Genomic DNA, 12,395 nt, shown 5'->3' with positions numbered 1-12,395 from the left:
TTCCTTATGAGATCAATGATGCAGCACTAATAATCAAATAAAAACAAGTTTTAAAAACACTGCTGAAAAAAATCTTATAATTAAACAAAAGTGTTTGCCCTAAACAATTTTGGGCTTAGCTTAATGATTCATGTTTAGAAGGATAGCAAGAAAGATTATGTTTTTTAACTTGAACTCAGCTAAGCCACAAATGTTTTTCACTTGGAAACTAAGTATTCCTGGATAAAATGAGTTGTAAATATTGTTTTAAGCATTTAGCTACTTTCCATTTCTAATTCTAGTAATTAAATAAAATGAGTAATTTATATAATTCATGTATAATACTTATCACAGGACCTCCTAGCATATCAAATATGCACAATGAATGTTACCTATAATTTAGGTGTAAAAATGATGAGTTTAGGTCATGTCTTTTTGTAACTGGGTCTTGGAAAAAAAAGAGGCACATTCTGTAGCAGAATAATAATAAACTAGTTGCTACAGAATAATAGGTCTCAGGGCTCCAAATACATATTTCAGTAATGTTGGTCACATCTAAATGTTTTAAATCCATTGCTGGCCCATGTGATATGACACAGAAGTCAAGGTTCCATGTCAAGGTTTCATAAGGGCCTCTCTGGAGATATAATGGGCTAGGACATGCAAGGCACTTTAAAGTTCAGAAAGAGCCCTGGCTGGTATGGCTCAATGGATTGAGTGGGAACCAAAGGGTCGCCGGTTCGAATCCCAATCAGGGCACATTCCTGGATTGTGTGCCAGGTCGCCAGTAGGGGGCATGAGAGAGGCAACCACATATTGATGTTTCTCTTTCTTTCTCCCTCCCTTCCCCTCTGTTGAAAATAAATACACAAAATCCTTTATTTAAATTTCAGAAAGAATTTACATATGGCTATATGAAGAAGCTAGTACAACACAGTATTGAATCATTTGGCTCTTCAAGTCAGACTAATTTGGGGTTTGAGTCCTGAATCTATCACTTACTATCAGTGAGACACCAGGTAAACTTATCTTACTACTCTGAGTTGGAATTGCATAATTTATAAAATGAGAATAATAACAGTAATCTACATCACCCTGAATCACTGTAAATATTAAATGATAATATACATACAAAGTGCTTAGTATAATGCCTGACACATTACAAATACTTGAGAAATACTCTGGACTAAGAACAAGGTTTCCTTTCTTTCAAGGGTAGAGAGCCAGACTCTAATTCTACATGTATGATCTCTAATTATCACAAAACCCTAGGTGAAAGGTAATGTTTTCTTTTGGTAAATAAGTAAACTGAGGTTAAAGAAACTTAAGTAACATGTCTAATTCACACACCTTAGCAAAGGGCAAAGCTAGAATTTGAACCCACAGAGAACTTAAAATGCAGTGACTTTCAGAATATGCAACATAACCAGATATTATTTTAAAAGCTCAACAGACATACTCAATACCAACATTCAGATAATGGATAATACCCTATTTCCTTCTTAGCTGATCTATCCTACACAGGATAGTTCCCAAACACCAAATGCAAGCCACACCATAGAATAGTATTTGTGGGAAACAGTAGTCTCAAGTGGCCCACTTGAAAAAACACACTGAATACAAGGAAAGGCTAATTAGCACTCATCACTAAGAAAAATTTTACCTTTGCATACCAGTTCAAAGATTTCTAGCATTACCATAAGAAAAAAAAACTCATATCAGTTTCTATAAGGATTCTTGTTCTACAGTCACCAACAATAATAAGATGGCAGCTAGATACATCAAGTCCTGATGGAGTAAAAATATTTCAGTGTGTAAGACAGAAAGCAGGAAATGTTCTGAAGTGAAACAATGCTACTGCATAATATAAACAGGAATTACTTTAAATTATTTTCTTCGTACATATGAGTTTACTACTACTAAATACATTTTAAAGATTAAAAGAAAGATGGAAATAGTGCCATCTGTAACATGCCTATAATTTCATGCAGGCTGACATGCATCATGCAAACTAGGGGGAAAAAAAAACAAACCAAAAAGTGATTATGAGAAAGGTGGCAGGAAAAAATCTGAAATTGTACTGTACCACGCTTTGTCAGAGAAGTAATGGACTAACTTCTCAACTCCTTGCCAATGGCATAATGGGAGAGCAGAGACAAGAAAAAGACAGGACAATGGTGTCAGAGACCACACACAACACCAAAGAATTGCTAGGACTGGGCAACAGCCTTGCCTTTGTTGTTTTTTGTAGGCATTATTATTTAATATGTTTGTATGAAATAAAGCAATTTAATAGAGTTAGACTTTCTTGTTAAAGTGTTATACTTTCTCGCAAGTTAATACAAATATTTATGTCTATGTTAAAAGTTCTCACACTTAAAGGAATCACTTAAATTTTTTCAAAAATATTTGAAAGAATCTTCGACATAATTTAATGTTCATTTTCCAAATATCTAAAAAGTTTAGCTCCATGTAATCCCTATGGAAAAAGTAGACATTATTTTTAATAATTTCAGATTCTTCTGTGTTATAAACTAAATATAGTTCAGTATTTGTTAGTTTACTTTTTTGACTGCTGCTGCATTAAAGACCAATTAATCATAATCTGATCTTCACGTATGTCTTAAATATAATGTTCTAAATTATTAATGAGGCTCCACACATCACTAGAGATGAAGCACAACTGGATCCTAGTACAACTGCAGTAGTCCCCCCTTGTCCACAATTTCAGATACCTGTGGTTTTAGTAACCTGTATTCAACCATGGTCCAAAAATATTAAATGGAAAGTTCCAGAAATAAACAATTCATTAAGTTTTTAACTGTGTGCTGCTCTGAGTAGTATGATGAAGTCTTGCCCCACCTCTCCTATGATGTGACTCATCCTTTGTCCAGTGTATCCACACTGTATACGCTACCTGCCAGTTAGTAACTTAGTAGCTCTTTTGGTTTCATATCTACTGCCACAGTACCACAGTGCTTATGTTCAAGTAAACCTTGATTTACTTAATAATGGCCCCAAAGCACAAGAGTAGTGATACTGGCAATTAGAATATGCTCAAGAGAAGCAGTAAAGGATTTCTTCTTTAAATTGAAAAGGTTTGTATGTACAGGAAGAAAAATAGTGTATATATAAAAATTTGGCACTATCCACAGTTTCAGGCATCACGGAGATCTCATAAAGTATATCTTGACAATGAAGGGAGACTACTGTAAATTAAATGAATTTGGCTTTATAATTCACATGAGCCCAATCATAGCTTCCAAGATTTCTTGGGAAATGCATTCTTATTTCCTTATATCTTAGAATGGTGCCTCTTAAATCTCAGAGAACTTAGAAAAGATACTTGATTTATAAATATAAACTATAAATAAGCAAATTCTAAAATAAGAAATTCAATAGCTCTTCTAAGTTGATCAGGTAACTGCTTTTCAAAACTGTCAAAGCGAGTAACAGTGACTTAAGCAAGCATTCACTACTCAGGCACAATCAGTATAAGATGCTCAATTTTCATATCTCTAAGACATAGAACTCATCAGCATCTACTTTTGGGATGCAGAGTAGTTCAGAAAATAAAACTAAGTAACATGATAATAGTACAATTCCAGTGGCATGATCACATTTAGCCAGAGTCGGATACTATGGAAACTAGTTATAGCAACAAATTCAGCTAACAATCCCCAAATCTGCAGAGCAGGTTGTTATAAAAGGCTTATACAGAAAACAGTAATTGCTGTGTTTCTCATAATTGCAAATTGTTGAGAGAAAAACAAACCCATGCCTAGGTTTATGGGACAGTGTACTGGACCATGTTGGTGCACATTTCTAGTCAGTTAACCAATGACTATACTAAACAGCACTCAAATTATCTGTAAAAATGGACAAAGAACCATATTCTACATTAACCACACATCAAAAAAATTAGCTTAGTGTACAATTGAATTGTTCAGCTTTTACTGAGTTACCCTAGATTCCATTTCATGGAAAAATATTTTATTTTTTTATGAAAAGTCACTCCTAAAGCTAATTTCTCATTAAAGCACTTAAGTTGATAGACTCCTTATATATAAAATTAGTCACATGGTGAAGCCAATCAGATTGAGCCACATTAATGCACATCTTAAGAGTATGTTTGACAGTTCAACAATATACAACAAGCTTCTCCAGAAAATGCACAGCCTTTAATTAGCATCCTTCCAGAAATCTACTTAAGAGAAATGTTGACACTGATCTTAACACAAGAATGACCTATGCTGCAATCTTTATTTAATAGGGAAAAACAGAAACAATACAAATACCCAAGCACAGGAGAAACAATGAAATAGAGTATATCCACATGATAATGTAATATGAAGCTATTAAAATTATGTTTTTAAGAAATATGTACTTTATGAGGGGGACATCCAGAAACCAAAATGATCTTCTGGAGGGTGGACCCCTTATGGTACAGGCTTCTGCCTGCTAGATTAATGTTCTAGGAACCCATCCGTATCAGTGTACCCCTGGTGTTGTTGTGAGAGGCAGTGTTCAGCTTCAGTGAAAATTTTTTGAGGATTATTTCAACACATTTTTCCAGTTCATGATGGGTGATTTACAGGTGTACCTGCCCACACCACGCTGAGTGTTCAGCAGTTATGGACCAAAAATGGCACAACCCACATGCCCCGCCCACCCTAGGTACTTGATCTCACCCCAAGGGACATTTTTGCTTTCCTAGATAAGAGAAAGTCCTCAAAGGGAAACGTTTGGCCGATGTGGAAGAGGTAAAACAAGAAATGGCAGAAGCACTAAAAGGCATCAAAATCAGTGAGTTCAAACACTGTTTTGAGCAGTGGGAAAAATGTGTCAATAGGTGTATTGCATCAAATGGAGAGTACTTTGAAGGTGACTGGTTTAAACATGTAAGAATAGTTACACAATTTTTTATAAATAAATTCCATTTTGGGGGGTTCTCCCTCATATGAAAAATGTTCACATAATGACTATGTGGAAAAAAAGCAAAACAAAAAATTAGAATAAAATATGTGAGTATCATATGTCCTAAGAGAAAGTATTACTTCATGAATCTTTTGTCTGAATGTTAAATATACACACAAATGGTGTGGAGTTTCAAATGCATAGCTTTATTCAATAAATACATACAGGTTGTAATCTAAGTGTTGCTTTTCAAAAAGGCTTGTGAAACAACCTGAAGGTTATAGAGAAGCAGGAGGATATAAGACAGCATAATTACCATTCTTAATGTAATTCTGGTAATATCATTAGTTACTATAATTAATATAAATTTAGAAATAAGGCAATATTACAAGAGCCTGCTGGCCTATTAAGACATATGGCTATTGAGACATAAATATGCATTTATGTTATTTTTGGTGTTTAAAAACAATTTTTTTCTTCCCACCTATGTTATTCACATATTAGGGTAAAGGTAGGTACAATTTCTAAATTCCTTTAAGCAAGGTGTTAAACAGCAAATTTTTAAGTCATTCTAGGCATGGTAAGAATTGGTATTATCCCAAATAAACTTTTTGAAAAGTCAAGAATTCCTAGAAGCATATGCTCTAGCAAGAAATGCAGAAAACTGTACTTGAACAACAATAAAATTCAAAATTATTTAATTAAAAATGCTATTTGAGATTATCATTAAGGCTTTTTACTTTTTAAAATAGTAAATAACTTTTATAGTTATTTTTATTAAATTTTCCACTATTGAGTAGGCTATTTTTTCTAATTTTACACAGTTGGTAATTAGAAAGACTAAACCGATGCCAGTTAAGCCAATTTGGGCAAAGGCTGAAGTGCCCACTGACAATATATAGGAAGAACTACTACATGTAGGTATTTTCTGCTAATTCGGAGAAAAATTGATTTTGAAATTGGAGAACAAACATCCTCAAGTTGACACTAGTGATACACTAAAGAAAAGAAATGCAAGTCAAAATGTCCTGAGAAAGAAAAAATACTTGAAGACTAGGATTTTCCTTGAATCTCCATTTTTGAAGAGTTATTCTTAGATTCAGCAAAGGGCATGCTGGGCTACCGAAGTTTCCCAGAGCGACCAGAGCTGAATACTCCCTGTAAACATTAGTTATTTCACTCCGCATATTGATACCAGGCTATCTTTTTTATGGTGGGATGTGTACTACTTTTATACATTAAAGAAATAATTAAAAGCCAATAGCAGATGGCCTTACTAATGACTAACAGGTAATCCTACCTGGCTTCTACATTTAGAATTAAAGGCAGTCCACTTTAGTGGATGTTCAAGAGGGCATCAGAAAGAATGTATCAATGAAACAGATTATAATGCAGGTAAACTCTCTCAACTATCTACCATCACTTACAGAATTAAAGTCTCTAAAAAATTAGAACTAGAAGTCACATATTAACTGAATGTGGAAACAAGTATTATTTCACTGAATATGTTTAGTGAAGGAAAGAGCGATCCGAAAAACGAATGGATTTACTCCCATAATTCCATATCTTTTTCTTTCTCTTTATTTTATTACTAAAAAATAAAAAATAATGATTTTGGTTAGTACATGCTTCAGCTGTTCTCAGGGTAAATTCAAAATAGTTTAGTAGTTTAGAACATATTTCTTCTCTAAAAGAACGTTTTAAGCTCAGCTGTCAAAAAGCTAAGAACAAGTCATCTAGTCACCACTTTCCACAAACAGGGTTCTGTGTAAGTCTCAATGATCAAGTCCCAGGGACTGTTCTCTAAGCTGCATTAGCCATCAGAACTTACGTAGGAAAAGACTCTAATGTACATGTATCTTCTCCTAGATGGCTTATACACCCAAACTCTGGAGAACCAAAACTTTCTTTTTACTAACTTGGAGATTCAAAGAAAGAAGATTTGATCAAGAAAAACTAGAAACACAGATCTTGATATAGTGCTGCAAGACAGTGCTGCTTCATAGTTGGAAATGAAAGAGAGCTCTAAAGCCAAGAGGAAAGGAGGAAGAAGCATTTGAAAAATAAAGAGCCATAACTCAGGAAAGGAACAAAAAAATTCTAAAGCTACACAAATAAGAAACTAGTGAATGAATGTTTCTGAGAAACAAGTTTTAAAAATAAATCTAAAACTATTTGCAATACAGAATAATTAACCTTAAACTTTAAGCCCATAAACCTTTAAGTTTAACCTTAAACTTCAAGCCCATATTAAACTCCAAGCCCATAAACTTCTCCTTCCCCTTCAAGCCCATATGAAAATGGGGAAAAGGAATGGTGGGGAGAAAGAATAGGCACTAAAAGCAAGCTTCAGTAAATTCAAGGTAGGTGTGTTAATCTGAGCTAAACCTGTCAGCCAGGCTGTTTACTGGCTACAAACCCAAAATACATTATCATTTGGTATAACTGCACTTGAAATTCAGATCAGACCACTAGCTATTTAGCATAATTCCTTATATGCCAGAAATCTTTACCTAGAGGAGAAAAGAAATTTACTTGAAGAGAGGTAAATAAGGAAAGTTTACAGAAATGGTGGGAGATGAAAAAGGAGAAGATGCTAAATTCCTCTTCTCACTGCGCCCACTAAACAAATTAAACTGCTAGTAAATAACTTGATACAAAAACTTATACAAACCCTCTATTATTTATCTTAAAAACAAACATTGCAAAAGTGAAGGAGAGGCATAACAGCCAAAAAATAAACTTCAAACATTGTCTCAAATTCATGTTCAGACATGAATCCTAATCCAACATACCCAATCATTTTGGTTAATTTAAAAAAATAAAATTTTATTTTAATAAATCATGTAGCTGCTTAAAATCCCCCTTTGGACCTTTGATACATCACATGGATAAGAAAAACTTATGAAAAAATTGTTATGAATCACAAATAAGGGTAAATCTATGGAGAAGATGTATAAGTGACTGACAATACTTATATTTCTTTTTCATTAACATTAGCTTTGGGTGACTTTTCAAAAAAGATAAAATATAACCAACTTACCAGATATACCCAGGTACATAGTATAAAATAAACAATCCTTTTTAATGTAAACAGATATTTAAAAATCAAACAATTACTAAATCATTAGAAATGTTAGTAAACCATGCATATTCAAAAGCCATTTTTTCTGTACTTGTAAAGCGGCTAATGAATTACAAGGACATGTTAAAAAAACACCCTTGAAAAATGTTTTAAAAGATTTTTATTTTAGGAGACAATGGCATAATTAAAGCCTTCTGATTAAGAAATATTTAAAGAAATGTGCAATAAACCTGTTCCCTAAACGGAATGCATCTGTTTGTTATACCACTGCCAACAGTGTACATTTTTAACATAACTAGGTGAAAACAATTTTTATTCACATATCTCAAGGTCATGAAAAAATGCTTGAGAGACAGAAGCATTTCAGTAGGTACAGGATCACTGGCAATAGGTTTCAACAATTTTAGAGTAAAATTAACTTCATATAGTTCTCCTAAGGCTCTGGTGGGGGGGAGTCTATTTACATGCAATCAAAAGAAGTGTTAATTGAGAGGAGCCCAGGGAGTGCTGGTTTAGCACGTGCCTGCAGGTCACTGAACAGGAAAGGAGGTACTGGGAAGGGACAGATCATGCAGAAGGGAAATACCACGAAGGGGAAGACAGAGCAGGATAGGAGTGAGAGACACAGACTCACTCTGTCTGCGGTGCGGTGGAACAGTCCGTGGGATCCCCTGGAAGGAGCCCTGCCAAGGAGAGAAGGAGGGAGCAGAATACCCACCCTGTGTAGAAAGAGACGGGGTAGGGAGGTATAGTAAAAAAAAAAAGAACCAAAAAATAATGAAACCAAAGTTATACTTTAAAAAAAATAATAACACAACAGTAGTGTTAATGAGATGGCAGATTTCATTTTTTAATAGACAGCTCAAATTACTAAAAATATGTAATTCAAAATTTATTTTTCATATATTTTAAGAAAAATTATTTTCCCCTAATATTTGTAGTTAATGCATAAGAAATAAAATATTCTTTCTAGCATACATTACATTTATCATTGTATTTCTTTTTAAAGTAGCATATACTCCAGTCTTGCAAAAAAAAAAAGCATTTAAAAGGGAAGATAGACTGTAGGTATTAAATACACAGACACTGCATCAATTATAAATTAGGCAATAAAAATTACCATGCAAAAACTCTGTACTTCTTTTGAAATCACAGGTTTTCAGAGAATTAGCAGATTAAAGAGCATTAGGTAAAGAGAGCAGAACCAACATAGTATTAAGAAGACTCAGGATGTTGTGAGAGTGAGTACTATATCAAAAACGTGACAGACAGGCCACAGGTTACAAAGGCATGCTTTTAAATTTGAAAAGCTTGTGGCATCTTAGTTTTACTTATTTTCATACAGATCTGAGTTCAAATACATTTGGAATGACATTTACTTTGATTTCTTCACTTTTCAGATAAAAGTGGGTATTTAATAAAGAAGTCATTTGTTTAATGTCACACAAACAGAACCAGAATTGGGTCTCATGTCTTTCTGTTCCTAGCCTCCTCAGTGACTGTTGTCAAAACTATTGAAACACTATCACCAAGGAAAATGAGCCTGTAAATCATCATATCCAGTTCAATTTGCAAAAGAAAGTATGCATAATTTTTCAAACCAATTAATCTGATATAGAAATGAATTTTGGAAGATTACTAATGTAGTTTATTGGTGTTTACATATTTCAATAACAATGATTGGTCCAAATAAAGATCTGTTTGCCACTTCTCTATCAAAAACACTCCTGGCTCAGTTCAGTGTAATGAGATACCTTTAAATTTAAAAGTAATCTGACATTGTTCACTACAAAATAAGAGGTCCCCTGTTTTTAAAAAAGATCCATTTTCTATGCTGAAGGGGAAAAAAAACTAAATAGAATGATCTTTAGAATATCCTAGTGAACAAAGATACTGTTTTTTAAAATTATTACACTTCTCCCACAAATTTAGCCATAGATGTTTATGAAAATAGTTTAGAAAATATTTAATATGGTGATGACCCCAGGCACCTGGCATAGATATTACCCGACAAAACTCTATTTTGCTATTTCATAAGTATTTTGGTTCAAATCTTTACACAAAACAAGTCCTCAATCAAGAAGTACATACTTTCCTCCCTATAAGTTTTACCAGGGCCAAATTCTATTCACGGTTCTGGGTAAAGAAATTTACAGATAGGAATTTTTATATAAGCTAAACCAGCCATCAGAGTCCTTCTCAAAGAAGTAAGTTCTCTCTGAAGGCCAGCAGAAACAGTATTGGGTGTCAGAGGGACTGTGTTTTCCCTTAGATCTTCCATAAGCCCTTCAGCCTTGAGAAAGTGATTGCTTTTCTGTGAGTCTCAATTTCTTCATTTATGCAGGTCTGGGCTGTGCTGTAGACTATTTGTTTCCCCCTAAAATTTCATATGTTCAAACCTATTCCCCCAGTGGTTTGAAGTTGGGGTCTTTGGGAGGTGATCAGGTCATAAGGTTGAGGCCTCATGAATAGGATTAGTGCCCTTATAAAAGAAATGTCAGAGACCTCTCTGAGAACCACGAAGTTGGCCCTCACCAGACACTGAATCTGCTGGTGCTTTTAATCTTGGGACTTACCAACCCCCAGAAATAAGTTTCTATTATTTATAAGCCACCCAATTATATGGTATTCTGTTATAAGCTGCCTGAACGGACTAAAGCAAAATGGTTCATATTTAAGAAATGTCTTAATGTTAATTCTTATAATGCAATTATTTACATATTTGTCCTTACTCCCACTTGTCAGGAATCAATATTATCCTTTCATTTTATAATTCTCTTTATATGGCATTTAAAGCAGTCATTTTGTATTAAATTGTCCCTCCTAACAAATTCTTAGTTCTTTGAAATAATTTAAGTAAAAGTATTTGTCACAATACCTAGAAGCTGCGCTTTCTTTTTGTTTTTGTTTTTTTAATCCTCAGGAAGGGATAGAGAGAAACATCAGTGTGAGAGAAAAAAACATCAACTGATTGACCCTTGTACACACCCAGCTCAAGGATCGTATGCACCTGGATGGGGGACTGAATCCCCAATTCACTTATGGGACAATGTTCCAATCAACTGAGCCACACTGACCAGGGTGAACCCGACCTTCTTAAAAGATGTCAAATGTTCACCTTCTCTAACAGTACCCAGTGATACAGGGTGCAGCCAAGGGGGGGCCCAGAAAAGATTTGGAATGGTGTCTAGAACTCAAAGTGTACAGGAATATTGGAGGAAATATTAAGATGTCCTCACCGCCCCTACACCCAAGGTGTCAGTTGGGGGAAGGGATGAATGGAGCAGGGCCATTGAGAGCTGTTTTGCATAGCAACAGTTTTGCAGCTAACCTCTGGAATGGTTATTTAACATATGTATAACCTTTAACTGGTTTCATAGATATGTTAAAGAGCTGTGGCCAAGTTTTGGGCCAGGGAGAAGTGAGTAGCTAACCAGGCTGGAACTGGGGCTGCTTCTCGGAGAGAGTGCCTGCTTGAGAGCCATGTGGCTTTAGCAGAGTGAAGACCCCCTATTGGCCAGGTGAGGGGGAGAGCCACGCAGCTTTGCCAGAATGGAGATCCCTGCGGCCAGGCGAAGAAGAAAGATGTGCTTCTGGTGGAGTGTGGCTTTGGTAGAAGAAGCCCACACGGCTTTGGCGTGCTCCCTTTGGCTGAGTGACCTGGAAACCAGGAGAGACTTTGACTGGAACTTGGTACAAAGAACTCTTGCCAGTGGAAGGTGCCGCATGACTTTGGATTAATTGGAGACCCTGCCTGGACAGGCAGGCGGCACAGCTCACGTGCCAGCGACCTGAAAAACGGACATGTGTTCTTTTCCTGATTTACGGTACCCGGAGTTGGGACAGTGGGAGAAGGGAGCACTGTGTGTGTGTGTGTAGGTGTATACCCTTAAAGACTTTAATATTTTAAGGAAGACATTAGGCCTGGATAGCATTAAATAAACATTTTGTTTCCTTTTCACGAATCTCTGGCATTGAGAGATGTCTTTCCAATTGGCGGCAGACAGAAGAGCCCAATAGATATTAGTATACTGTCCTTGGGAGGGGCCCCTGTTTTCTGTAGCAGTTTTTGGCATCCCTCGGTGGGCCAAGTATTGCCCACCACCTTGGACCCTTTGTTCGGTAACACCAGCACACAGCAGACTCTAAATAACTATTTACTGATTTAAAATGAATTAAGTTACTGTTTTCATCTAAAGATGAAGCTGTAACATCTGCTAGGCCTGGACACCTATTGCAAGCATTTAAGAATCTTAAAAAAAAGAAACAGTGACAACCCTTCTTCACTCCAAGACCAACATATCAGGACCTCTGTCACAGGCCTGAGCATGAGAAGGAGAGAAAGAAAATCTTGTGAAATAAATAACACCTCTGCCTGCTATTGCCAAAGAGCACACATTTATTAAACTGACTG

The 12,395-nt window shown here is 35.4% G+C and overlaps 1 protein-coding gene across 7 annotated transcripts in view; it reads right to left on the bottom strand.

Moving 5' to 3' along the window:
- The window catches only part of CCSER2 (coiled-coil serine rich protein 2), a 220,742-nt gene that overhangs the window by 15,055 nt on the left and 193,292 nt on the right, over window positions 1–12,395 (bottom strand). Inside the window, exons 10-11 of one of the 7 annotated variants that reach the window (XM_037049367.1) lie at window positions 8,616–8,700; window positions 2,066–2,105 (exon numbers count right to left, since the gene is read on the bottom strand). The exons of 5 other annotated variants lie outside the window; for them this stretch is intronic. In XM_037049367.1, coding sequence (XP_036905262.1) covers window positions 2,066–2,105; window positions 8,616–8,700 — 125 coding nt within the window. The remainder of the gene's footprint in view (window positions 1–2,065; window positions 2,106–8,615; window positions 8,701–12,395) is intronic. One more of the 7 variants, XM_037049368.1, reaches the window with a different exon arrangement.

The sequence above is a fragment of the Sturnira hondurensis genome, unplaced genomic scaffold, assembly GCF_014824575.4.
Source record: "Sturnira hondurensis isolate 20B ecotype Veracruz unplaced genomic scaffold, ASM1482457v3 Scaffold0006496, whole genome shotgun sequence".
Taxonomy (NCBI): Eukaryota; Metazoa; Chordata; class Mammalia; order Chiroptera; family Phyllostomidae; genus Sturnira; species Sturnira hondurensis.
Note: the sequence above shows the minus strand (reverse complement) of the source record. Positions and strands in the feature narration are given on the sequence as shown.